General features: G+C 46.4%; 1 protein-coding gene across 2 annotated transcripts in view; it reads right to left on the bottom strand.

Moving 5' to 3' along the window:
• Positions 1 to 25,518, bottom strand: part of LOC133422160 (neurabin-2-like) — a 39,627-nt gene extending 14,109 nt beyond the window's left edge. Inside the window, exons 1-6 of one of the 2 annotated variants that reach the window (XM_061712084.1) lie at positions 25,360 to 25,518; positions 12,402 to 12,791; positions 9,959 to 10,167; positions 9,488 to 9,883; positions 7,396 to 8,121; positions 621 to 753 (exon numbers count right to left, since the gene is read on the bottom strand). In XM_061712084.1, the coding sequence (XP_061568068.1) occupies positions 621 to 753; positions 7,396 to 8,121; positions 9,488 to 9,883; positions 9,959 to 10,167; positions 12,402 to 12,705 (1,768 nt within the window). In that variant the 5' untranslated portion in view covers positions 12,706 to 12,791; positions 25,360 to 25,518. The remainder of the gene's footprint in view (positions 1 to 620; positions 754 to 7,395; positions 8,122 to 9,487; positions 9,884 to 9,958; positions 10,168 to 12,401; positions 12,792 to 25,359) is intronic. The other variant, XM_061712085.1, reaches the window with a different exon arrangement.
• Between the last annotated feature and the right edge of the window lie 255 nt (positions 25,519 to 25,773).

Below are 25,773 nucleotides of genomic sequence, written 5' to 3'. Positions count from 1 at the left end.
GAATATTTAAAAAATACTGGGAAATGTTCAGTTGTTCATGTTCAATAAATATTTCTACCTTGTAATTTTGTAAAATATTTTTTTCTTTGAAAAGCATGCCTAAAGCACATTTATTATATATATTCAATGGTGAAAAAATTGGCAAAATAAATGGAAAAACTGCGAAGAACCATGTTCGGTATGTTATTCGGTATTCGACCAAGTGTTTATTATTATTTTCGGTTTCGGTTTCGGTTTTGGCCACAAATTCTCATTTCCGTGCATCACTAGCAATAACGCTCACTGATGTTATTATAATCATATAATATATAATATAATGTAATCATATAACCACTTTTGTGTCTGGATGCATGCCGTGCTGGAAGCAGCTACTGTACCACACATGGTTGCTGGTTCAAATCCATTCCCTCCAGAATGACTAGCTCTTAATTAGGCTAATCTGTGCTAAATGTAATCCCATAAGGGGATAAAGGCGCTGCAAGCAGACTGTGTGTGTCCTCCTGCAGGACCAGTCAGTGGGGGTGTGCGTGTGCACGTGCGCGTGCGTGTGGGGGCTGGTTACATAACACACTTGACTGATTGACTCTCAACCGCTGGAAATAAGCCTGATGTGTGCGAACCTTTCTCCAGCTCCACGGGGAACAGGTCCAGCTTCTCCACGCGCTTCTCCAGCTCGTACTCGGCCGACGCCGCCATGGGGTCCACGTCATCGTTCCGCCGGTCGTAGTCCTCGTTGGAGTAGGTGGTGAACACCTGCCGGTGGGCAGCACGGGTCAAAGGTCAGGTGGTTCCTAATGAGTCCAATAAAAACTAGCTGTTTCCCCATAAAGGCCTGGGAGCTCCTTATACTAATAATCTCTTTGTTTGTCCTCTGCTTTTAACCCGTCACTGGTTAGACTGGTAGCCGTGCAGGGAGCAGGGAGGGTTAAGGGCCGTGCTCAGGGGCCCAAAGTGGCTGATTTTGATTGCCTTTCAAGTGTGTTTTATTAGAGCACATTAAAATACAGTTACAAATTTACAGTATAAACATCAGTGCGCATAGAGTACAGGTCATAGTGACCTTTTATGTTTTCTTAGAAAATAATAAATGAAGAAACTGATATAAAATGTGGAATGCAAAATGCAAAGAAAGAAAAATAGCTAAGAATAACAATAGATAAATGAATAAATAAAAATAAAATAAAGGTCAAAATACATAAACAGCCCCCCACCCTAGCCAGTCTTACTCTTCTGTCTGTTCACACTGCAAAAACTCAAAAACCTTACCAAGAATATTTGTCTTATTTCTAGTTAAAATGTCTCATTTTAGTCAAAAAATCTCATTACACTTAAAACAAGAGTCATTACCAGAAAAATAACTTGTTATTTGACAATTTTAACCTGTTTCAAGTAAATGTTCACAGAAAAATCTTCCAGTGGGACAAGATTTATCTTTTAATTACAAGCAAAAAAATCTTGTTCCACTGGCAGATTTTTTCTACTTATTTTAAGTGAAAATCTACTTGAAACAGGTGAAAAAATTTGACATTTTAACTAGAAATAAGACAAATATTCTTGTTAAGATTAGGAGTTTTTGCAGTGCATTACTTTGTTAATGTGAAAGGGAAATATCCATTTCTGAGGTGTGAGAAAATGAATGAGAGGGGACCACATTTTTTCCTTATTTTGATTGCCATGCTGGGGCTTGAACCTGGTCCTCCAGACCCAAACCCACTACTCTACAACTCTTTTTTTTTTTTTATAAAAAAAAAAAAAAAATTAAATGTCCATCACAATATAAAAATACTGTCGTTTACACAAATAAATAACTTTGAACTTTGACTTCACGTGTACTTCGTGTCCTCCCATGATGCCTTTCATCTCCCCACTGACCAGTGGTCACGTGGCCGCGGCTGCATCGCCATGGCGACGGCGCGCCGCTCAGTGTGAGCCTGGCTCGTCCCCGCGGCCCCGTCTGGTACGTATGCTAATGCAAACGTCTGTGGCACAGACAGCGAGACGGAGCCGTGGGCTCCAGTGCGTGGGAGCTCCTCTCTACAGCGTCATGTACATTCACCGAGAGCAGAGGACACGCTCACACGCTCACACGCACGCTCACACGCTCGCTCACACGCACGCTCGCTCACACGCTCACACGCACGCTCGCTCACACGCTCACACGCTCACACGCTCACACGCTCACACGCTCACACGCACACGCGCTCACACGCACACGCCCGCTCACCCGCTCACGCGCTCCCGTGCACCGTCTCTCTCAAACAGGGTCACGGTGGAGGCATGTTCGGCTGCTTCCTGCTGTCACGCTTCCTTCCTGTTGAGTAACCAGGCTGTGGAAATGTGCTCCCGCTTCGACCGCTCAGTGTGCGAGCAAAACAACAACAACAACGGTGCCCCTATGGAAGCCTGCGCCAGGTGCATGCTGGGAGGTTTAACCCCAGGACCGGGGTAAGAAAGTATCACCCCTGGCCCACGTCCTCTTATAAACAACGAGGCTGCAAACATGCAGCTCAGATGTTCCCAGATCAAACACGGACTAAACAATCCCTTTCCATCAGACAAGGATCAATAACAACACTTGAATTCTCCAAGAATTAAAAATCATGTCAGAAGTTTGGCAGGTGTTTGGTTTCCAGGGTCGGGCTTCATAAATCTGAGCCGTCACTCTGCTGCACGAGTCCTGGCATACAGGCCACAAATCAGAGGCTTGGATAGCCTGTTTGTCTCTAGATGATGAGGTGTGTAGTGGTATTGATCCATCCCCCCCCGGGGGAAGCAGCCCTAGTGAGCTAAGTGCTCACAACCGTTGGGACGAGGTGCACTGATCACCCTTAAACCTTTAAACCTGTTGCACTGATTGATCAGCCCACGCTGGGACCTGGGTGCAGCTACTGGGGTGCAGGTACCTGGGTGCAGGTGTGTCCAGCTCATGTGTTCAGTTATCATTCAACTTTCTAGTAACTGTGTCTTTCAGGAATGGCTGCTCGCTGGTTTGCATGTTAGCAAAGATCAGGTCAGTGAGATACACCTGCAGCCCGGGGGCTGTCCCAGGTGAGCGGAGCAGATCACCTGCAGCCGGGCCCGACAACCCGCTGGTTCCGTCACCCGGGCCTCCCTCAACTAAACCCTCAACTAAACCCTCAACTCTGTTAGAGGAAAAGAATGTTGCTTTTTCTGTTTCAGTTCAAAAATACACCAGGAGGCTTTTCCCCGAACAAAGCTTCGTTCTGTGATTCTTATCAACCTGTGTGTGAGTGTGAGTGTGTGTGTGTGTGTGTGTGTGTGTGTGTGTGTGTGTGTGTGTGTGTGTGTGTGTGTGTGCGCGTCTCTCAAGGAAAACAAACACACCCAGCTGCATTCCAGCTGCTCCCAACAGACTCACAAAGGTGTCCTTGTGCAGCACAGATAGTTCCCGTTCCTCGTGCAGGAACTAAGAGCAGAGCTGAGACAGACTGGCCGGCGTTTCCTCCGGCGGCCGCTGGGCGGGTGCACGGAGGCCCGGCAGCCCCGGGAGCCCCGCTGCCCCCACACGGTATCCCCAGTGTGAAGGGCAGCCTGCACCCGCTCTGGCGGGGGGGTGGGGTGGGAGATGGGCAGACCCTGTTCCCACAGTGGAAACAGACAATGGGCCACACATCGCTGATTCAATACCAGCTCCGTTCACCAGCTGATTCCAATTCAGCGCCAGATAAAGGCTGGCTTCATCTCTCTGCCGGGCGCCTCAGCTAATGCCAACGCCTGGACGTATAAGAGCACATCCACACCACTCCACCCCCCAGACGCCCCCTCATGTCAGGCAGCGGGTCACATCACATCTGCTGCTTCCTTGACCCAGCGCTGCAGAGACGCTGATTCGTGGGTCTGGACGTCCTCGTCGCTAGAGATGCACCAATCGATCGGTGACCGATCGGTATTGGCCCGATCGGGGATCGGAAAATAATAGTTCAAAGCGGCCGATCTGATGACGTTTACAACAACAAACCGCCACCCGCGCGTGCGTTCCCACATCTCATACCGAGCTGTCCTAAGGGGGCATGGCAGTTTCTTCAAAACTGAAAATGGCGTCGCTGTTATGGGAGTTTTACAATGTCTGAAAAGGACAACAAATTTGCAGTTTGCAAAGTGTGTGCAAAGGAGATACCACGAGGAGGAATGTTATAAAAGAATTTCAACACAACGAAGCTGATAAGACATTTGAACGTTTTTCACACGAAGGAGTATATTGAGTTGCCAAAGTTGGCTGCTGCTAAGGCAGAGAAAGAAAAGGAGCAACGCCACTAACTCAGCTGTAACAGAGACCTATAAATGACAGCAGGAAAAATAAAGAACTACATCGTAAGGTAATTGATTCATATGCTTTGCTCATCAGACGCTTTCTGTTGTAGAAGACGTCGGGTTTAAACGTGACGTTAGCAGGTTGGATCCGCGGTGCGCGTTGCCGCGTCGTAAATATTTCACTGATGACTGTCCGCCGAGTTTCCTCACACGCGGCAGATGCTATTGCTAAAGCTTTCGCAAAGCTTCATAATTCATAATTTATTTTTGATTGTAAGATTGAATTCCTCTTTCCTCAGGAAAACTAAGGTTTATAGTTTACAATTTGTATCAGCTTTTAGAGAGTGACATGTCTGTGTTGCTGCACATGTTGTACGTAATTATTACTACAGGAAAGCTGAAGCTACTAAACTACACTTACTCTTTGTAAGCCGAGTCTATATCGTCTCTAAGAGTCTCTAGAGGGTGGAATATTGCATTGCCTCAGCCTGCAATAAAACAGACAATTCATGATACTTTCTCATCACAGATTTGACGCTGTGATCGGTGATCGGCAATGTCGGGATCGGCCCTCAAAAATCCTGATCGGTGCATCTCTACTCGCCGCTTGTTTTCATCACCTGAAGAATCTTCATCACAAGGCCCGTATTAAACTATATAGTTTCATAACGGAGTTACAACACCCCACAAGTCTGGACAATGAAGGTCGGTCATGTCTCCAGGGCCTTGGAAACAACTGTGTTTATTCCAATTATGATATCTGGTTCTGCCTCCTCACACTTATCTGGCACCAATATCTAGAAGTACTATTATTGTGCAACTTCAGTTCAGGTCTGTTACACGTGTGGCACGTTGCTGCCCGTCATGGCGAGCCCAGCGTGGTTTCTGCGTGTGTGGGTGTGAGCGTCCGTCTGATGCCCGCGCTGAGGTACGGTCAACTGTGCCGAGTTCAGCAGCTCAGCAGCTTTAGAGGCTCAAGCTGCTGCCCCCCCGCTGGAACACGCTCCGGGCCACATGAGGACGGCACCAGGATCACTAACCCACGCCGTGACTCCAAACAGCAACGGGAGGAAGCTGGCCAAGGTTTTAGCTCATCTCAATATTTTATTTCTAAATTGAAAAATAATAATAATTAAAGCTGCAAGCAGCGATGAACGGGCCCTAGGCACATTCCTAGGTCAATAATACTATAAAAAGTGCCTTTGCTGTTCACATAAAACTCAACTTATCATCATAAGCATATCAGAAATGACACCACCCACGAGTCTTTATGTCAAACCATTCAAAAGTTATGGCAGAAAGTAGGAACTATCAAATATGGACCAGTCAGATGAAGGGGGGGCGCTTTTTGGCGTCTAGCGTCGCCACGGTAACACTTTTGACTGAGAAAAGTAATGCGCATCGTCGCAGGATAGAGACGCACATTTTGATGTATAACACACCTGGGTGCACGTTACGGTTCGGGCGAAGAAGCGGCCGAAGGAATGGCCGAAGGAATGGCATAAATTGCGCCAAAATTACATGATTAATTCAAAATGGCCGACTTCCTGTTCGGTTTCTGCCATGGCGCCAAGAGACTTTTCTTTAAGTTGCGACATGATACAGGCGTGTACCGATTTTCGTGCATGTACGTCAAACCGTATTGTGGGGCTTGAGGCACAAAGTCTTCTAGGGGGCGCTGTTGAGCCATTTTGCCACGCCCATTAATGCAAACCATTAAATATCAAATTTTTCACCAGGCCTGGCTTGCGTGCAAAATTAGGTGACTTTTGGGGCACGTTTAGGGGGGAAAAAGTCCCTCATTTCGTCGGAAGAAAAAAAAATAAAAACGAGAAAGAGGAAAACAATTCCTACAGATACAATAGGGCCTTCGCACTGTAAGTGCTCGGGCCCTAATAAAAGAAAAAAACAGCCGCGTTGCCTTGTTTAACTTTGTTGTTTTTTTTAAATTTCTACCCAAAATCTAAATCAAATCTTCAGGATTGACGATTCAGACAATGATGGGGGGCAGAGTTTGGTAAAGGTGTGGGTTGGGGGGGTCCTAAGTCTAGATGACAAGACCAACTGGAGCAAAGGTTGAACCATCAGGACATGTGACATCAGAGACCTGGGTCAACTGAGGAGCTGAGCTGGATCAGCGGCGGACTCGCGTCCAGGCATCCTGGGGTCCTGGGGTCCCGCTAGGTGGGAACTTTTGTCCGAGCAGCCGAGGCAGTTGCTCCCCCAGTAAACAGGTTTCAAGGTCAGAGGAAGTCAGATGAGATGACGCCAGGCCCGTGACGCAACGACCCGAGTAACGCGTCCCGACACGCGTCCCTGCGCCCCAGCGTTTGCCTCGCCCCACACAAGTCTGGACCTGCCCACGTCACAGCCGAGCAGGACAGACGAGCGCGGCTCACTTACGGCTCGTAAGCAGCTCAAAGCACAACAACATCCAAACATTGGTGTGGATCCACATTTCCCATCGAGATCGGTGCTGGATTTATGCTGTTTCCACTCACGCAGGCACGTGCACGCTCGTTTACCATTGCTGCATGGTGTGGCACCATGGTTGGGGGGTTTCTTGTCAATTTTGGCCCCCAAACTGGTAAGTGTTTAGAAACTATGGAAGAGTATAGTAATAGTATCTTACCTCACGGATCGCTTTCAATGCGTGAGAGTAAGCGACAAAATTTCACCTGTCACAGCCTTTTACTTCAGGGGTGCCCCAAGGGTCTATCCTGGGAACGTTGCTTTTTAGTCTGTATATTAATGACTTTCCCTCCATCTGTGATGGTGTGGAAGTCCTAATGTAAGCAGATAACACCGTTCTCTTCACGCATGGCAGGGACGCAAACGTCTTCGCTCAGAAACTCTCGTGGCCATGGAAAAGACAATGAAGTGGCTTAACAAGTTCTGTCTTACACTGAATACAGAAAAAACGGTTGCAATGTACTTTTCAAACAAACAATGGCATAGTGTCCGTCCCAATATATTGGTGGGTAGTTTCATAGTGAAAAATGTTGAAGAGTTTAAATATTTGGGTGTCATTTTGGACTTTAATCTTAGTTTTAAGAAACATATTAAAAAGACCTCTCATGTCGCAGATGTCAAGGAGACGGAGCCAGAAAAAATCTCACTCACCTTTATGGGCTGGGTGCTGAAACAGATTTTGCGGCTGGGAGGTGCAGGCTCCTCTTCCTCGGGGAGGCCGGGGATTTCAGAGCAACTGCTCTCCGGCTGGTACGGCTCATCGTCCTCTTCGTCCTCCTCTTCGTCCAGCTGGCTCCCCCCAGAGTCCTCCTCCCCAAGGCCGCTGTACGCACTGATGTCCACCAGATCTCCCTCGGAGTAATCCTCCCTCCTGGAACCGTCCTCATCCTCCTCGTCCTCGTCGTCCTCCTCTTCCTCCTTGCTCTTCCACTCAGAGTCCGCTCCTTTCTCGTCGGAGGAGGACGAGGGAGATTGGGGCTCTTTCTCCCCGTTTTCCAGCGAGGCGTGCACCTCCGCTTGCACGAGCCTCCCCCCCGTGTCGGAGGTCCCGGCCGGGGCGTCCGGCCCTGCGGCCGGCGGCTCCGACTGCGGGGCGTCTGTGCTGGAGCCCCTCACTCCGGTGGTCGGTAGCGACGCGCCTGGTTGAGGTTTGGCCTCCGACGAGGACGAAGAGACAGTCACTGAGGAGGCTGAGGAGTTGGAAGAGTTGGAGAGTTGGTCCCCGGACTGTCCAAACCCGTCCTTGTCCTCCTCACTGGGGACCAGTCCCCCCACGCTCCTCGGTAGGGACCCCTCTGCTTCTGGGGGCTCCGCCAGGCTGGAACCCTCGGCCGTCCTCTCCTCTTTGGCCGCCTGGCCGGGGCGAGCGGTCTTGGTCTGCAAGAGAGAGAAAGAGAGAGAAACCGTGGGACCACTTCATCAACTCTTTGGGTCACAACCTTTTCTTGAAAAGGAACTTCCTCTCTGACCTATGGGGCTAGAACAGTCTAATAATTCACAAATGCACAGACCGATCCAAAAATGCACAGGACAAAATTCACAAATGCACAGACCGATTCACACGTGCGTAGGACAAGATACACAAATGTATTTTTGATGCACACACAAATATAACTTTGCGTGAGACTTTTGAGATTCCCCTGACGTGACTCGATCCACACGACAAACCATCTCCAATTGTGCTGTTTTCTTTAACGAGATCACAAGAAAAGCAGAACAGTGATCTCCTCTACATCCCGTGTTGTTGTCTTATTTATTTATCTTTACTCCACCAACTCGAAATATTAATCACTTTTCAAAGCGAACGGCACTAACGCAGCTCAAACAGCAGGTGTATCCGCCCCTTTAATCTGATTGGTTTACGAGTAAATCGTCCCCCACGTGGGGTGCGCTCATGTGATTGGCTGAAACAAAGGAAGACATCTGATTGGTTGCAGATCCTTCTGTGTTAATAAAAACGTATTTGTGGATCGAGTCACGTCAGGGGAGTCTAAAAAAGTCACTCGCAAATCCAGCTCACAGACAAAAAAACGTTTGTAAATCAGGTTATATTTGTGTGCATCAAAAATACATTTGTGTATCTTGTCCTACGCACGTGTGAATTGTTCTGTGCATTTGTGAATCTTGTTCTGTGCATTTGTGAATTATGAGACTGTTCTAGCTCCACTTTCCCTTCTTTATTTATTTATTTTTTTTAGCTTTTCCATGCTTCTTTATTGGGTAGTCGATGTAATGCATATTACACAATAAACATTTTTTAAAGGATTCGACAGAATACCCCGTTTTATATTTTACCACACACACACAAAAAAAAAAAAAAAAAAGTAAAATAAATAAAGACACAAAACTTAACATAACAAACACCCCAAAACACACACACTGTAAAATACGTAATTATAAACAGGTCCCAAAGTAAGTACCAATTACCAATCAAACTCTGACTGAAGACAATAATAATAGGAAAAATAAAGTAATAAAATAAAATACAGGACACACAAAACAACAACAACAAAAAATAAATAAAAATAAAATAAAATAAATAAATAAAATTAAATAAAATAAATAAATACAAATTAAAATAAACAGACATAAGAGGAACCCTAAAAAAAATAGACATGGTTAGCAATATCATACTTCCCTATAATTAAATTAAATCAAATTAAATTAATCTTCCAAGGATGCCAAAGAATTAACAAAAGAAAGAATAGGTTCCCAAATATAAGAAAACTTAAAACTCACTGACCTTCTTGTCGGCCACATCGGCTCTGGCTGGGAGTTTGGGCTTGGGCGCCAGGGCGGGGGCCGCCCGCTGCTGGGGGAGGTAGTTGGGCTGTTCACCCTTCTCAAACACGGCGCTGAGCTGGCTAACCGTCGGGCTGACGGCATCGCCGGGCTCGAGGGAAGCGGCGGAGGGAAAAGTGGCGGGCCCGGGACCCGGACTGGGAGCGGGACTGGGACCGGGACTGGGAACGGGACTGGGAGCCGGACTGGGAGCCGGGCTGGGAGCCGGAGGGTCGTCCAGCCGGTCCAGGGCTTCGGTGGAGCCGTTGAAGCGAGCCACCACGTCCAGGCGGCTGCCCTGGAAGCCCGACGCCCGCTCTTTCTTCAGCAGGATCCGGTTGGTAGCAGCTTGCTTCTCCTGACAAAAAACGGCTCTGCAGTCAGCGACTTTGATGGAGAAAAACTAGAAACAGGCGTGAGGACGAGAGCTCACCTGCAGGGTCCTCTGCTCGAAGAGCCTCAGGGTCTCCTGCAGCTTGGAGGGGCCCATGGCCGAGCTCGCGCCGTCGCCGCCTGTTTTAGCGTCGAAGCGGTTGATCCTCTCCGACACCGTACCCCCGCGCTTCAGGTGGGCGGCGTGGTCCAGGTTCTCCTCCAGGCTGGGGGCTTTCAGGATGGAGAGCTTCACCCCCTCCTCCTTACCTGACAACCACAAGAAAAACTCAGCTTTTTCTTACTCATCCCTCTTTGGACTAAATTTTTTCACCAGGGGCCTCATTTATAAAAGAGTGTGCAGCATTCATACTAAAAGTGCACGTAAACTCAAAAGCCGAAAATGGCGGGAGCAAAAAAAAATCCGGATTTATAAAACCGTGTGCACGCACACTTGCATGTAATGTTCGCTTTATAAATCACAGTCCAGCTGGAAGGTTGAGCAGGTGAATTTGCCTCATATCCCGCCCTCTACACGCCCACTTTTTACCATAAATGGGCGATGCAAAGTAGTCCATGACTGTATTTGCATATAAATGATCCTGCTGAGCATGTGCAGCGCCACCTGCAGCCTGTTTCTGCTGCGTGTCAGGATGAATGAGACGCGTCGACCAACCGTGCCACTAAATTACACGGAGACCGAGATGGAGATGTTGTGGATGAGGTGGAGGCAGGAAAACCACATTATTTGGTGGTCACAGTAAAAGTAGAAAAAGTATATAGATAGTATAGAATAAAGCGAGTGAGTGGCAGCCCGTCGTTGCTGCGCTAAACGCTGTGAGTGCCACGGACAGATGGTGCAGAAAAAAAAAGAAGTGGTGCGATCTGAAGGTGGAGGCCAAGAGGTACGGAGCCCCTAAAGGGACACAGATTTTTCTTATATATATAATGAGTTTTACGTGCGCGCGTGAAACCTTTAAGGCTGATTTATGGTTCCGCGTCACACCAACGCAGAGCCTACAGAGCGCACATTTTTCTGTTAGTTATTTCTTTTTAAATCCCAACCATTGCGTAGAAGGTGGCTTGCGCATCTTTCAAGCCCTGTTTTGTGCGCAACCAAGCTTTATAAATGAGGCCCCTGGTCTTTTCTCTGTCTGGTGCCCGACCTTTTTAAAGGTGCTGACAGACATGTTTAGGTCAAGGGAGAGCTGTTTTGAATGAGAAGAGCACAGAACAGCACATTAATGATAAAAATATATTTCCCTTTGACCCTAAACCAAAAGATACTCCGAAACAAGTCGGTTCATCCGAGGACGAGTGAAAGAGTTGGTTAAATGGTAACAATAGAGAGGGGTTCTTGGCCCATGTATGTTTGGCAAATGTAAGGCTCCAGTCTTAGGAAACACTTTTGAATCAAGATGCTGTAGTGCAAACATCCCGACTACCTCCAATGACGAGGAAAGCAGAGGCCCGTGAAGGCTGATTTAGTTTGAAAGAACTGACAGATGTCAAATACCTCTCCCCTAGCATGCAGCCAGGTGGCAGGTTTAAGCCCCCAGGTGGTGGCGGTTTGTTCTGCCCAGCATTTATTGTTATGCTCACGTCTGGAGCTCAAAGCAAAACTGGACAATTTAAAGCCTGAATGTTTTGCAGGTGGACGTTGATTCTAGGGCTGGGGATCCATTCAAATGTCAAGAATCGATTTGATTCAGATTCTTAATATTCAGAATCCATTATCAAGATTTGATTCGATCCAATTTGATTCCGATATTGATTTGGGTTAGTGTTATTAAAACTGTTTTTTGAGCTGTTGCATGAATTATATGACTGTGTAGTTATGCAACATATTAATACTAGTATTATATTGAGATTCAACAGCAAGTATTAGCAGCTAATAATGCTGTAAGGACCAATCAGCTCCCAGAATGCTGATAGAACTGCTTTCAGAAACATTGTGGGGCAGAATTATCAAACAGATCCAGGGCAGTAAACAGAGACGGATGAAATCAGTTTAATTTTTTAACACATTCCGTTTAAATTTTATCCATTTTTGGTCTTTTTCGATTTTTAATGTTTGAGAATTTGGTTTTTAGCATTTTATGCAGATGTAACCCCAAGAAAGTATATATATATAATGAAATATAGACAATTTATGCAACTATAACTGAAAACTTGACTGTTTTCATACTTTTAAACATATTTAAAGGCAAAAACACGGCACCGGTTATTCTTGTGTCCAACAAAAAATTCCTTTTTTGGACATAAACAAAAAAATACCAAAAATTGTAATGATGAAAAAAAATCGATCTTTAGACATACAAATTGATTTTTACAAATTAATATGAGAATAGATTTAGAATCGGGAAATTGATTTTTTCAACACAGGCCTAGTTGATTCTGTTCAGAAGGGTTCAAAGGTTTCCCTCCCTTCACCGGGCCCCAGGTTCAGGCTTCTCCTCGCACAGATCACCCCCCCCCCCGAACCACTGAGGTTCTTCAGTTACCTATCACTTTGGCTCCGTCCTCCTCGTCTCCGGGAGACTGCATCTGCATGAACATGTTCTTGATGCGGTGCACGTTGGAGCCGTACCGCCTGCCCCTGCCGGTGGGCCGGGGCAGGAGGGCCGGTTTGGAGGAGGCTCCTCCATTAGCGGCGTTGTTCAGGTGGTCCGTGGCCTTTTTCAGCGCCGCCAGCCCCGCCTCGTAGGCGTTGCGGTGCGGCGAGGGACTCCGCAGGTTGGAGCCTCCGCTGCCCCCGGCGGGGGCCGGGCTGGCCCCGGTGGCGGACGGGGGCTCGGTCTTCATCATGTTTGGTCAGTCAAAAACCCCCAGGAACACGACGGGTCAGTAGGGAGGAAGGCGGCTGCATCCTGGAGCGGTCTGGTCTTCACCTGCTGAGGAGAACACACACGTTTACATCTTTACACGCATCTCTGATTATGTTTAACACAAAAACATAAATCATGGCTTTTAAAAAATTAGCAAGCAGTAAAGTCACACATTAAAGATTTAAGATTTAAAGCGACACTACGTAACTTTTCCACCTTAATATCATATTTCCAGAGTCATTGTGATGGTACATCAACTTCCAACAGGTTTAATGAACCTCTGTCATGGTCTGAGGGGTCTGTATCGCCTTCACTGGCACTATGTAACTTTGAGGAGCATGGTAGGAACCCTGCCACACTAAAAAACTACAAATCGTTACGGCTTTGACTGCTTTACGGCATATGTCACTTCCCCCTCCTTCCCGATTCGTAGTCGAGACGAAAATGGGCGGGGCTTGGAGCGCAGAGCTCAGCAGAAGCTGGTAACCCGTTGCTGCATTGTGGCTGCAGCAGCTCCACGTAACAGACGTGGGAAAAAGATCAATAATGGTTTAACTTTTCACCGCTTTCCTGCTCGGAGGCAGAACCACGGAGACCAAGCATCTGATATAACAAAGAGTCGTCGGCTTGGTTGGATCGCGTCTGTAACGACCAAACATAACCTTCCACAGTAAACCACAAACAAACACTCACACAGACTGGGGTTGCATCATTCATACGGGTTTTATTCCCCACTTCTCCAGCTAAACGCAGTTGCTGGCCAGCTCTTTGCGCTGCGATTAACCCCAATCTTCAGATAAAACTAGTTTGTTGAGGAAAAACTATTAACTCTATTTGTAGCTGCAGAGGAAAAAAATAATCTCACGAGGAAAACAAAAATATTGCTCACGCCTCGGAGCCTCTTCAAAGCAGTCAAAAAAAAAAAGGAACAGTAAGAGTAATACCAAACATGTACTGTATGTTGTACTATTATACTAATTTATTGAAACACATGGCGAGTCAAACATTTACCAAAGCAGCTGCCAAACACTCCTAAACAAGGTAGCCAAGACGTTTGTTCTGCAGAACTGCGGCAGTAAATCCTCATCGGAGCTCCACTCTTTGATAGGGATTTCATATGGATCCAAACCGTTAATAATCATTATTTTCTACATATACAGCTCCCTGGCTTCCTTGTTTAAGGTATCCCGGTAAATTCCAGTTCCTTTACAGCATCTTTTTTTTTGCGTTCCGTCTGTTCACTTGGTGAAACAGAAAAGTAGTTTTGAAAGTCCGTCCCGTCTTCATTCACTATCAAAACAAATGCACGTGACGGGGACAGGAGTTTTCCGGCAGTACGCGCTGGTGCTCATGGGAAACGTCGTGTTCTTTCTGGTAAAGCACTACCGCTTTGGTCCAAAGGAGCCGCCAAACTCAACAAAAGCTGAAAGTTACATTGTACTGCTTTAAAGTTGTCCTAACCATTTCTGGTAAGTATTATAAATGTATTATACATATAAGTTAACGGTTAACTGTCACCCGTGGTGACAATATACATTGTTCCTGGATTTGCACGCATTGTGGTTGTGAAATTAATCTGCATTTCATGGCCATAATGTGTGTAAATTTAGGTGAGGTGAACTGTAGAATAGTTTTTATTATAATTTGATATAGGTCTTTTGTTCATTGTTTTGGTTTAAATGTTGAGACAGGAGGAACCCCTTAAAAGAAATCTGTCAAGTTGTTGATGAGAAACAGGGGTGGGATTAAATAAGTTTTCTTCTTCCCACTCCCTTTCGAGTGTTAACGAATTAATTTGTATTTTGAACCTGCACGTATACTGTTAAAGGTATTTGTTTAATTTTCTGTTGCACGCAGGTCACTTATGTTATATTGTATTGCTCAAAATAAATATGAACTGAAAGATGTGCGGTGCCTTTAACTACATTATTAAACCTGTCAGATTATCAAATGCATTAACAGTCAGAGTCTCGCTGCTCAAACAAAACAAGGTGTTTAAAACCAAACATGAAAGAAAAACACTGATGACATCAAGTCTGAAGCAACGGATGTTGTGTAAATGTCAGGGAGATATGAACATCACTTCTGCTTGTCGTCTACAACACAGATATTGATGCCAACGTTCCTCTAACTAATGTAAAAATGCAAGTCTTCTCTGTAGTGGCATTTAAATGAATGGAAAGAAAGTTTTAAAATATGCCTGTTTCAAGCATAGCCAATGAGAAGAGAGCTCCACCCCACACCACATCCTGTGGCGGGAACCGGCTGCAGAGTAAAAGAAGACGTGAGGAAGCCAGAACTGGCCCAAGTTAGCTGAGCATGAGTCAAGGACATTTGTTATGAAGCAGCGCTTCATGCTTGTGAGCAGACGTGTGGGGCTGGAAACGTGTGAACGGTACCGTTAGGTCACGGGCCAAGATCAGGGTAGTTGTCCAACCTCGGGTTTTCACATCCACCCAACTTTAAGCCGTGTTCTGGACTTCAGGGTGAAAAGCTGATTCTCATCACTAGTTATACAACCAACTTAACTGAAGAAAGAGATGCAATGTTTTATTTTCTGATCAGGGAATTCTTTTCTTTATTCCCCTCCCACATTTTTTCCCTCTGAACTGACAAAGTAACAACAGTTCTGCCATAAAAACACAGAAAGAGAGCCGTTGTCCATGTAGGAAACCCTTCTTCTGCAAACACGGCAGAAACTACGACACTTATCCTTCCTCTGCTCAGCTGGCCTCGGGTCCATTTATCTGGTACCTGCGCCGGCCCGGCACGTGACCGGCCCATGAATTGTGCCTGGAAGAGGAATCGATACCGGATGTCCCTCGTTGATTTGCAGACAGGGGGAAATGAAAGTATTTGAGACTAAAACTGTCCAGAAAATCATTTTGTGTGAGGTGGCGTGAGCGTCGTTGGTCTCGTGTTCTGGTGCGCTCCTCGTGGGATTCATCACCTAATCTACCCTTACTTATACAGCAAATATCAACCACCTAGCTGGCCAAACGGCTTCACAGCATATATATATATATATACATATATATATATATATACATTGGTCGGGGGGTTGGAGTCGGACGTCTGAGTCATGATGTGAAATCAGCGAAAGAGCGACTCTGACCGCGGCTTCCTGTTCATTTCTTTCGACCAGCAATGGCAGCAAACGTCTGTCTGGTGATCCAACTCTGAGGTGCAGATGTTCTTAACCCTGGTGGATGAGGAGAGAATTAAAAAGGATCTAGACGGCAATAAGGAACGACCAGATCTACCAGGAGCTCTGTCTATTCATAGCGGCTCGCGGCTCCAGCTGACTTTTCAGCAGCGCCGAAACAAACTAACAAAAAAAAAGCGTTGCCGCTTGAAGCTTCTCTCACTCTCATTTTTTTACTTGATATCGAACACAAGCCACAGACCCAGCAGCTATCATCTCCTCCAGGTTCTACATCTTTAGTGTTGTTTTCTTCTTCATTTAGATCACACAATCAAATACGTCACAGCAGCTTCACTCCAACCTCCTACTTCTGAGGGCAAGGCGAGTCGAGTCGGGCTGAGTAGGTAACTAGTGTAAAAGCGCCATAAATCCAGTATAACAATAATACACATTACAAAAGAGCAAAGCTATGTGGTTAAAGCTAATCTGAATAAGAAGATTTTGAGTGGGGCTTTGAGCGGTTGCAGGTCGGAGGTGGCCCCACCACCGCCTCACTGGGACGCTGACCGGCCCAACGCAGAGCTCTGGTGGGTTGGTGAAAACCTAAAATCTCCCGTAAACATGGCTGTGCAAGGCCCACACCTGCACTACACACAAACAACAACAGCTGAAAATGACAGTTTTATCAAAACCAAGACAGATGATTGTAATCTGGGAACTGGTGAAGGCATGGGTGGCTTCTCAAGGTCACCGTGGTGCAGGAAGGGCCTGATCGTGGTAGTAGATAAAACAGCTCGCCTTCTAGGGTTGCAGCTATCCCATATTTTGGTGATCAATTATTCTATGAAATATTCCATCGATTAATCGAGTAATCGGATAAAACGTACTTTTGCTTTATTAAAGCCCAATTATAAAAAAGAAAACAAGACAGATTACTTGATTAAATACAACCAATTTGATTCTTTTATGAGAATAATTGACATGTATTTACATATTATGCAAACTAGTAAACTGTTTGTTAAATTTTCCAATAAAAATAAATAAAATTATTTTAAACTTTTATACAAACTTATTTTTTCTAAGTATCAAAAATAAAAAAAATTCTTAAACACTGCTTTTAAATTGTGCAACTTCACATTCATGACCAATATGAGATGCTTGGCTGTGTACCGGGACTCGGAACCAGAGTCTTACACCATGTGGACCGGAACTTCATTTTTAATTTAAAATGATCCCACACCTTCGACATCTTCTTTCTCTTCTTCTAATTACTTTCGCTTTGCTGCGTTCTCATTGTCACTGTTGTCGGACCTGGGCCGGCGTCTGTGCAGCTAAACTGTTCACACACTTTACGAAAAGTGCGATGCCGTGTTCTTCCGCTTTATAAGGGACACATGCGTGTTAGCACGTTGTGTCACCTGCGCGAAACGTGTATTTTTTTACAAGGCTCCGATGCAGAGGAAATTCCTCTATCCATCCATCCATCGTCCGCCGCTTATCCGTTCCCGGGTCGCGGGGGCAGCAGCCTCAGCAGAGATGCCCAGATTTCCCTCGCCCCAGACACTTCCTCCAGCTCTTCCGAGGGGAGTCCGAGACGTTCCCAGGCCAGCCGAGAGACATAGTCTCTCCAGCGTGTCCTGGGTCTTCCCCGGGGTCTCCTCCCGGTGGGACATGCCTGGAACACCTCCCTGGGGAGGCGTCCAGGAGGATCCGGTACAGATGCCCAAGCCACCTCAGCTGACTCCTCTCAATGTGAAGGAGCAGCGGCTCGACTCCGAGCTCCTCCCGGGTGACCGAACTCCTCACCCTATCTCTAAGGGAGCGTCCAGCCACCCTGCGGAGGAAACTCATCTCGGCCGCTTGTATCCGCGATCTTGTCCTTTCGGTCACTACCCAAAGTTCATGACCATAGGTAAGGGTAGGTGCGTAGATTGACTGGTAAATCGAGAGCTTCGCCTTTCGACTCAGCTCCTTCTTCACCACGACGGTCTGGTACATCGACCGCATAACTGCGGACGCTGCACCGATCCGTCTGTCAATCTCACGCTCCATCGTTCCCTCACTCGTGAACAAGATCCCGAGATACTTGAACTCCTCCACCTGAGGCAGGACTTCTCCACCCACCCGGAGAAGGCACGCCACCCTTTCCCGGTGGAGAACCATGGCCTTGGTCTTGGAGGTGCTGATTCTCATCCCTGCCGCGTCGCACTCGGCCGCAAACCGCCCCAGCACATGCTGAAGGTCCCAGTCCGATGAAGCCAACAGGACAACGTCATCCGCAAAAAGCAGAGACGAATTCCTGTGGTTCCCAAACCGGATCCTCTATCTTTTTTTGTAATCAAGTTACTCAAGGAAGTCAAGGAACCATTGCAGCCCTATCGCCTTCACAACAGTGTCAGTCTGCTTATCACATCTTAAACTGCTAACTTAGGTCACGCCCAGAGTTTTGACTACGTGGTTAAGGTGAGGGAATAGAGCATCAGGACCCGGGTTCACTGTAGCAACGACACCGCTGGGCTGCTCGGAGCGCACAGACACTCAGCGACAGTCACATGTCCTCCAAACTTCTTCTTTTGTAATGTGTACCTCCAAAATTCCTGGGGATCCACATTTCACAGGACCTGAGAGCAACCAACATCACCAGGGACTCCTACCACCCAGCACACAGACTGTAGCGCCTCTGGGAGGCGCTACAGGAATCTCCACACACGAACCACCAGGATCAGGAACAGCTTCTTTCCCACAGCTGTCTCCATGCTGAACTCTGACCCCCCAGGCCCCCACCCCCCTCTCAGTCACACACACCACCCCCACCCCTCCACCCCCCCAGGAAGTGAACGGGGCTAGTACCCACTGACTCTTTGCACTATTCTGCACAACTGTATATAATATAATTGCACTGGACTTTTTACTAGGGTTGTCCCGATCAGGATATTTTAGCTCCCGATCCGATGCCGATCACTTGAGTTTGAGTATCTGCTGATTACATTTCCGATACTTTTTCCTGATCAGATACATTTTGGCAATGAATTAAAAAAAAAGAGGACTAAAACTAAATGATCCCAAGTTTCTTTTATTGTCCATTGGAGAACAACATGGACATATATTTCAACGAAGCTTATCAGCTCTGGTGCCACAAAATGTAAAAACATGAAATTGTAAACTAAAACAAAAAGTCCAGAATAGTGCAAAAACAAAAATAAATACATTTAACTTCAAAAGAGGTAGTTGAATGACAAACTCACAAACACAAGAAAATTTTAATACTTTTTGGCTTAACCTTAGTGTAACATTCTGAATGGCATGAGATGAATAGCAGCAGCTTAATGCAACATAAACATGTATAAAATTTCACAATTCAAACATGTAAACGGGGGCAGCCGGAAGTGATGCCGGCTGGAAGTGACATTAAATGCAACAATATATAAAACGATTTAATATATATTAGAAACATTAATAACTATGTCCCGATACTTTTTTGGCCGATACCGATGTTTTGAAAATGCCGTGATCGGCCCGAACGAAAGGGCGGCCGATTGATCGGGACAACACTACTTTTTACCTTTTTACCTTTTAACTACCTCCTCGCACTACTGTAAATACCTCCACACTCATGTAAATATTGCAATCAGCCATACTGTAACTCAAATCTGTGTAAATCATATAATCACATCTCATCTGTTCATAATATATATATTATCATTCATTCATGCCTGACCTGCACCTTATAAGAAGTTATTTATTAATCTGCACTAGGTACATACATATTTATATGTGTATGTGTTTATTTCACTGCATAAGCAATTCTGGTTAGATGCTAACTGCATTCCGTTGCCCTGTACTTTTTACATGTGCAATGACAATAAAGTTGAATCTAATCTAATCAAATCTAATCTAAACTACTGTAGGTGGATTTGAATGTGCCTGACGAGCTGGGCGTAACAAGCAGCTGTGTGAAGCAGCTGACATTCTGACGTGTAATAATTGACCCTTACAGCAGCACGTATAAGGGAAGTAGGACAGGGCCCAACATGGATCCCTGTGGCACACCACAAGTCAGAAGCACTGAGGAAGAAGAAAGGTCACTGATCATAACAGGAAATGGGAGCTAAAGATTTGGGTCGATTGCTGTTCGTGTTTTGGTCGGCTCCGTGCCGGTTTCGTGTTTTGTTTGTGGTTTTTTGTTGCAGATTTCCAGTGCTTGACGTGTGTCTCCGTGTGTTCCTGCTTCCTGGAACATATATATACCTTTGGTTTCTACCGTCATGGTATCAATCATTAATATGTGTGCAGACAAGGTAAAAATAAAAAAAATAAAAAAATAAAATGCAGTGATCGGCCCGAACGAAAGGGCGGCCGATCGATCGGGACAACACTACTTTTTTACCTTTTTACCTTTTAACTACCTCCTCGCACTACCGTAAATACCTCCACACTCATGTAAATATTGCAATCATCCATGTATATACTGTAACTCAAATCTGTGTAAATCATATAATCACATTTCATCTGTTCATAATATATATATTATCATTCATTCATGCCTGACCTGCACCTTATAACAACAGTTATTTATTAATCTGCACTAGGTACATACATATTTATATGTGTATGTGTTTATTTCACTGCATAAGCACTTCTGGTTAGATGCTAACTGCATTCCGTTGCCCTGTACTTTTTACATGTGCAATGACAATAAAGTTGAATCTAATCTAATCTAATCTAATCTAAACTACTGTAGGTGTATTTGAATGTGCCTGACGAGCTGGGCGTAACGAGCAGCTGTGTGAAGCAGCTGCGTAAAGACGTGAGGAGACATTCTGACGTGTAATAACTGACCCTTACAGCAGCACGTATAAGGGAAGTAGGACAGGGCCCAACATGGATCCCTGTGGCACACCACAAGTCAGAAGCACTGAGGAAGAAGAAAGGTCACTGATCATTACAGGAAATGGGACCTAAACCAGTGAAGGACAAGTCCCTGACGGCCAATGGGGGGATCCAGATGTTTCAGGAGGACTGAGTGGCCCACAATGCAGCGGTGAAGTCTAGCATCTCCAGTACCACAGGGTTTCTAGCACCGAGGGACAGGAGGACGTCTTTCTGGACCAGAGCTTCAACAGAGCAGCGCTGTTTGTCAAAAACATGAACAGAAAAAGGAGCAATTTATGGAGAACAACCTGTCCTAGAATCCTGGACCAAGACAGTGAATTGGACCCTAGTCTAAAGTTCGACAGACGTACAGGATCGAGTTGGATTTCTTGAGCAGAGGCCTGACCACAGCTTCCTTAAAAAGGTCTTGGTACACACCCTGAACTGAGACAACTGTCAATAACAGCGCGGACACACGGCCCTACTGGGTTTAAGACCTGTTAGAGCACTTAGGACGGGACGCTGTCTCAGCCGCCGGACCGCCTCAGAGAGGTCGCGCTAGGATTTACCATCCAACGGTTGAATCTGACAGAAAACCAATGTGATTAAAGCTGCACGTACGTCTCCCACGAGGCGGCCTCCAGATCTGAGAAGAGGAGGAAGCGTGTGGAGCAGGGTCATGTGACTCACACGTCTCCTAAACCAGATGTAGTGGACACAGCTGTGAGGACATGGCTGAACAACGAGCACCAGTACTGGAAACTCCTGGTATTTACCCCCCAAAGCAAGTCAGAGAGGCTCTTTTAAAACCTCGGGGAATTGTTTCAGCTCTCAATAAAAAGGGAATAATACGTCTCCTCTCAAGTCTTATTGATTGGTTATCCCTGAAGAGTTTCTCTAGGCTCCAAGTCCACCAGAGCCCCGCTGAGCACCCAACGGTGTGAATCTGCTGAATATGACACGCGGTTTGAGTTATGCTCATTAACTTCATCCTGACCCCGTCTGAGCGCTGATCTCTTGAGAAGCAGAGAAAATGAACACTTAGCAAGGGAAAGTCATTCAATAATGCTGACGAAGCAGGTAAAACAAGCTTTTCTGTGACAGTGTGAGAGAATCTTGAGGAGAGTCTCTGTGACAAGTACAGGTGGAGGCAAATCTTTTTTTATTATTTTCCCAGCAGGCTCTCTGGGAATCATGCAAAGACTTGCAGCTGATTTGTGGAAATGTACACTGCCATTGGTGTCACATCGACATGACAGCCGTCTACTAAATTCGCTCAAAGTAAAAGCACCTCAGTCGGGGGGAGGAGGTGTGACAGCCTGCAGCCGTCGCCTGTCACGTGGCTCGTCAAGTGTGAAGGAGAAAACACAACCATCCCACTCAGACTCAGCACCAGTGCTACAGCGTGTCACGTTGGGATGCTCCCGTCTGTTCTCTTCTTCATTTCATATCTACAACTCCACAGACATGAACTGCAGAGTAGGAGAAAAAACTCGTCCAAAAACTTCAACTTCAAAGGTTGAATTGTCAAATTGGTTCGATTCATCGCACGAATCGGCACATATTACTTTTGTAATACTGTATGTTTTGACCGTATAGAAACGTAATTCTTGCCATTTTAAGAATGTGATGTACCTGCTGTACTCTACTGCCCTTATCTTTTAACAACTTGTGCTTTTTATTATTGTACCTCTTTTCTTATCATTTAATTTGTGTTTAATTGTGTCTTTTGCCGCTTTAAAGCACTTTGAATAACCTTGTGTTGAATTGTGCTATACAAATAAACTTGCCTTGCCTTGCCTTCAACTTGCCCCATCACTTTTTGCCAGAATTGATTGTGTAGATTGATCAACAACTTCAAGTCCAGGTCTGTGTGCAGGCCGAGGATAAACACCGCTGAGAGGCCGTCTAGGGACCAGGACAGAGCTTTTACGGGTCTGCCAGGCCCCACTGCTGACAAGCACACCATAGCAACCACAGTCTTGTGACACTTTCTTGCCAAATAAAAGATTCTCACACACTGATCATGTGGAAAAAGTGAGCAAATCAAATGTAAAGCGAGTAGGCTTCACAGACGCCTCTCGAGGAGCACACACACGAGCATTGCACAGCCCCCCCGGCCTCTTTCCTGTTATTGTTAAGATGAATCTGGAGGCTCCTGCTTGAACTGATAAACACAACCTGACATTCAAATGCAAAACACAGACATTCAGGATCTGAATCTCATCTCCATGGTCCTCACGCATGACGCGCCTGACGCGGTGCATCTCTTCAGTGCTGTAGCCAGATAGGAACACACAACCAACCAAAGGCAGCGACATCCGCAGCTCTTATTTCTAAGAAAAGCCCCATCTGCCTCCAGCCTATACTGCACTCGGAGGGTTCTTCCTGCCATTGAGCAGCTATTCTCACTTCCAGCAGGGCTTTCTTTGGTTTTCCTGTCGGACAGAGAAACCTTCACGCTTGTTCATCAGTGCTTGAGATGCATTTAGTGGAAAACACAAGTGGACCAACAGACACGACAGTGGGGGGTGTGGGGGGTGTGGGGGGCACTAAACGCTGATTCCAGTGTATTCCAGAGCAGGCACACACTGGCATCATTGATTGGTCTCTGCTTCTGTCACGGCACTTCCCCATAATGACTTGTTCTGTTACAGCACTTCCCCATAATGACTGCTTTCTGCACTGAGTGAATTATCTAATCCAGGCCCGGATTCCAGAGCGCTGTATTTACCAACACTTTCTCCAGGGCCCCAGGGCCCCAGGAGCCCTGGAGACCTGGAGCCCTGGAACCATGGGTGCAGATCCCGGGGGGGACGGGGGGGGCATGTCCCCCCCAATTTCTGAAAAACATGAATTGTCCCCCCCAATAAAAATACCCTAAATTATTCAAAATTGAACAAATGTATTTTCAGACTTAAAGGTTGAATATGTAGAATATTTATTAAAAATATATTTCTAAAAAATAATACATCCACGGTGCATTTTGAGGTGTACAGAATGAAAGTATTGCTACTCCATTTTATTACTACGCCTATTAAGATACAGGATCTCTTCTTCCAGGGAGTCCTGGAAAATGACAGATGAAAACGAACATGGACATTTATGTAAATAAATTTGATGTTGGGTCAACTTGTGCTGTGTTTATTGTGCGCTTAGCAATGGGTCCTCTTTTTTTTAGAACTGTTTACCACCATAACTGTGTTAAAACATGATCAGTTAGTTTAAACAACTTGTTTAGGGCTCCGTATTTCATTCATATATCAATTGATCATGCATAAAAGTAGTCCCAGAAGAATTTGAGATGAGTAGACACTGCATGCCAAAAACCCTTATTATTATGATTTATGAATATAACAGTTAAGTAAGCAGTGACACACACTGTTGGCTGTTTAGGACAAATAAAAAAGAAAGGTAAGCACAATAAATGATTCCCTGTGCAGTATTTTTTGGCGAGCCTTTACCAATTTATGGCATGATATGAGTTGCATATTGGCAAAAAATTATCACGTTTGGTGTCCCCCCCCCAATCCTGACATCGGATCTGCACCCCTGCCTGGAGCCCCGGGGCCCTGGAGCCCCGGCCTCCCCCTGCAGACGCTCAATGCGCAAGTCTCTGCAGCCTCCCCGCCTGCACCACCGCAGTCACGCAGACGAGGATGTTTCCTGAGTAAATGCATGTTTAAAAGTCCCTTATTCCTGCACGGCATCTCCCTCGGCCGGGCGGCTGCAGGCGCGTCAGTGCGCACACAAGGCGCATTGTAGTAAAAACACAATGACTCCATCCATTCACACCACAATCCCCGCATCTGTGCAGGCTGAGTCCCGGGCTCGGCCTAGTGTAAAAGCTCCAGACACACTGCAATGAAATCCTGCACCGATGGGCCAGCAGGGGGAAAGGCTGGCACACACACCGTGCAGCTCCAAACTCCTACCCAGACCTGGTAGATTCAAGCTGCGCCTTTTCTAAAAAAAAAAAAAACGCGCATCCGCCTTCCGTGCCAGCCATGAGCCGCTGCAGTGAATGCGTTAACCGGATTAATTACGCCGTAATGAATACACATCATTTACGGGGAAACACACACACATGCGCTGCAGGACCGCGTCCACCGCGGCTGCATTTGTTATTTAATTTAATTCAAATCTAATTTGAACGGTGTGCAATATAGTAAATAAGCAGGCCGATTTTAGTAGCAGACGTTGAGGGATGTATACCGACCTCCCTCGGAGCTCTAGGAGCAGGTTTTCTGCTCCAGCACCCGCGGAAACGTTAAATATCATCTTTTTGAAAAGGGGTTTGGCGTGACGCCGTGGAGGAAAGGGAGCGAGGATCGGGGTGTTCCGGGTGTGTTTTCCTGCTTCGGTCTGTCGGGTGGTTTGGGTCGAGACGGTTCGGACAGTAGGAGCGGACTAGGACGTGGTGGAGGGTTTAGTTTAGTCCGGGACCGGTGGTGCGAGGGCCGGGCGCCGGCCGGGCTGCAGGCCGGCCGGGGGGCTGCGCAGCGCGGCGCAGCGCCGCTTCAGCAGCCGCTCCTCGGCCGCAGCCCCGCCGCCCTCAGAGACACGAACCCCGGCGTAAAAAGCGGGCTAGGAGCGACCCGGGCCGGCGGTGCTTACCTCACATCCCGGCGTGCAGCGTTGGTCCGGGGCGGCTAGTATCCGTGGACGTGACGGTCCATTGTCCTGCCGCTGTTACTGATTCCTCCTGCGAGTTCCTGCCTCCTCTCTGCTCCTCCTCCTCTTTCTCTCATCATGTTTTCCTCCATCCCTTTTCCATCTCACACCTATACTGCTCTTCGCCCTTCGCTTCACCCTTCCCTCCCTTATCCGTATTTTCCTCGAGATCTACCTCTTTATTTTCCTATAATGTCCTTTTTACTTTAATTTGCCTTTAATTTAAAAACAATTCTATCCTTCCTCACTGTGGCCCTCCCCTCCCTCTCTGTCCATCAGGTGTATTATAGTTTGATCCCTCGGGTGATTAAATTAACCCTTAATGTCTTCGGGTCAAAATGACCTAATTCTCCTGTT

This window comes from Cololabis saira, chromosome 21, assembly GCF_033807715.1.
Source record: "Cololabis saira isolate AMF1-May2022 chromosome 21, fColSai1.1, whole genome shotgun sequence".
NCBI classification, from domain to species: domain Eukaryota; kingdom Metazoa; phylum Chordata; class Actinopteri; order Beloniformes; family Belonidae; genus Cololabis; species Cololabis saira.
This window is presented reverse-complemented; position numbering and strand designations above follow the sequence as displayed.